The sequence below is a fragment of the Parasteatoda tepidariorum genome, chromosome 2, assembly GCF_043381705.1.
Source record: "Parasteatoda tepidariorum isolate YZ-2023 chromosome 2, CAS_Ptep_4.0, whole genome shotgun sequence".
Taxonomy (NCBI): domain Eukaryota; kingdom Metazoa; phylum Arthropoda; class Arachnida; order Araneae; family Theridiidae; genus Parasteatoda; species Parasteatoda tepidariorum.
Genome location: NC_092205.1, coordinates 24,931,181 through 24,934,023, shown reverse-complemented (window position 1 = coordinate 24,934,023; position 2,843 = coordinate 24,931,181). Strand labels below are relative to the sequence as shown.

The following is a 2,843-nucleotide window of genomic DNA, read 5'->3' as shown; positions in this document are numbered from 1 at the left end:
TTTTTTTTTTTTTTTTTTTTTTTTTTTTTTTTTTTTTTTTTTTTTTTTTTTTTTTTTTTTTTTTTTTGGATTTCCTCTTTTTTACTTTCTGACTACTCTCATCCCTGATTATTATAGATTCTATTTTGAACATTAAATAATAATATGCAAACAAAAGCTTGTTTAATTAGTTCTCTAGTTGAAACCTTCATTATCAATAAAATCAGATTTAAAAAAATAAGAAATCATAACCTTAAGAATATACTCTTAAACAATATTGTGTTGGGGAAAAAAAATTTGACTTGACTTAATGTTCTACAAAAATCAGTTGGTTTATCTCGTGCCAACCCTACTCTTAGCAATGGAATAACCTTATTTATAGAGAATAGAATAAACCTTAATAGAATTTTTTAGAATAACCTTTAATAATAAAAACAATCTGTATCAGAATGGGTGTTTTTCCAGTTTATTGCTTGCTTAAACATTTAAAATATGTGTTACTTCAAAGTGGACATAAAATGAAGCTTCATTTATGTTAATATATATATTAAGCTTCTTTTTTTTTTTTTAGATGTTTTCTATAATATATTTTTTTATTATTTCGAAGATAGACTTATGGCGTACTGTCTGCAGAAAGTTCCAATATTTTGAGAAAAATTTCCAAAGATTTAGATTGTAATCTAACAATTAAATTTTAAAAAAATTCTGTTTTAATACATTTATTCCTTTCAATTTTTTTTTTTTTCATTTTTCAAGTAGTATTAATAAAACAATTTGAGTTTTTGTGTAACATAAATTTTATTTTGGTCTGTAATTTTTTTTCATCCACGGTGTTAGACTATAATACCTTCTTGCAGTTAGTTTTTGGTCTTATCTTTGTGTAAAAAAAAGAAACAGTGGCTTTTCATTTTGTGCTACTTAGTTGCAGTGTTGTAACTAAAATAGATTCAATATATATTAATATTAAAAATCAGGAATTTAAAAATATTGTAAACATAATACGCACATTTTATGCAGAAGATTATTAAATGTCAATCATAAATAAAAAAAATATTGCAGTCAATTTGAATTTATTGTTACTAATAATTTTTGCTATTGACTAATATTTTCAGCTTGACATTATTCTAGATATTATGTATGAAATTTGAATAACGTTTATTTCTTATGATCTGCGATATATAGATTATAGGGTATGTTTGTGTTAAAGGTTTGTTAACCTTGTTTGTTCTACTTGTGATTCTTATGTTTATTTGCTTGTTTGCAGGGCAAAATTGTAGAGTGTGTTCACTGTGGATGCAGAGGGTGTTCTGGATAAACTTTTAACTTGAAACAATTTTTGTATATAATATTGTTATTGTAAATATTTCAAACCAATAAAAATCTTGAAATTTTCATGGGACTGATAATTTTTTTTTAACCATTTTTTATTTATTTATTTTCATTTGAAAAATATCTATCATGTTCAGTATCATCATTAATAAATAATGAATGAACACATATTTCTTTTTGTATTAGTAATACTTTTTCTATAAATATAATTTTAGTTTTTTTCAAAAATTTTATAAAGATTTTTATAACAATTATCGATAAATAAGTTGGGCTCATTCACTATATAATCGCAAGATGTTTAATAATTGTGTATTAAAACTTTTTCTACTGTTATAAATTTAATAAATCTTACAAACCACCCTGACAAGTTTTGTCATTTTAGTATAAAAACTAAATTTTACTTTCAGGTAATTTTGAAAATAAGAAGAAAAAAAAATTTGAAATTATTTTTAAATAAAATTGTTCAATAAACCAAATCAAGTATTGAAATGTAAATGCAATTTTTTTTTTAATTTATATGAAATTCTCTTTAGTTAATTTCAAGCAATAGTAAGTTACAACAATGATTCCTCAGAGCTGTCCAACCTCTAAGTCTAAAATAGTGATTTTATTAGTCGATGTTAATTAATACTAACACAAGACAGATTATTTGTACTCTAACAAAATGAAAAGTGCCAAATCTTTACATAATGATATGTACTGTTTTGCATTTTCAAAATTAAAGTAATTTTGTCAAAAAGCATGCCGATCCAAAATTTCCATTTGGAAAAAAGTCTGAACTATTTAAGACTATTTTTCGAAATCTCTGTCGTCACAAAACTTTTTTTTAACTAATAATATGACATTTTATAACTGCGGTGAAATAAGAACAGTTATTCACAACTGTTAGTTCAAGTTTATCCTACCTTAACCAGCGTCTTCTATCCTAATTTTAAAAAAGGTCAACATGAAGAAAAACCCCAGTTTCATGAAAATGAAAGGCATTAACAAGTTACTCCTCTGCTGCATTATCTGGGCTTCTAAAAGTTTACTAAAATTCCTTTAGATAAATTTTATCTAGTCTAAAATTCTTGCCAATTTTCATAAAAGTTTAATAGCTCTTAAGGTATTTAAATTATTTGGAACGTTCTAAAGCCCAGATAATTCTATGTTTCGAGATGGTTTGTGTTGTTTAAAATTCAATCTTTGCCTCGAGTGTAAAACGCATTTAAATTGTAGCTTTTTCTTGATGTTATTTTATAGAAATGTTCTAAATAATCACTCATGCATCTCTACTTCACTATTATATAAATAAATTTAAAGTAATTAAGAGAATTTTAAACAAGTAGTGTTTTATTAATAATAATAAAAAGTTATTGTACTGAATAGTTTCATAGGCACCATTCTATTCTCTATAATCTCAAAATTCAGTTTGAATTTTCATGACTGTTAACTAATTGGTAGGAGTAATTTAAAGAGGAAAGTGAAATGAGTGTTATTCTTAAATTAAATTGAGTAAAAAGAATGACTAAAATAAAGAATGGTAAGGACTCTTA

General features: G+C 24.0%; 1 protein-coding gene across 1 annotated transcript in view; it reads left to right on the top strand.

The window, feature by feature from the left end:
- The window catches only part of LOC107447871 (BUD31-like protein), an 11,693-nt gene extending 10,322 nt beyond the window's left edge, over window positions 1–1,371 (top strand). The window contains exon 5 of the mRNA XM_016062906.2: window positions 1,244–1,371. Within this exon, the coding sequence (XP_015918392.1) occupies window positions 1,244–1,294 (51 nt within the window). The 3' untranslated portion in view covers window positions 1,295–1,371. The remainder of the gene's footprint in view (window positions 1–1,243) is intronic.
- The last annotated feature ends 1,472 nt before the right edge of the window (window positions 1,372–2,843 follow it).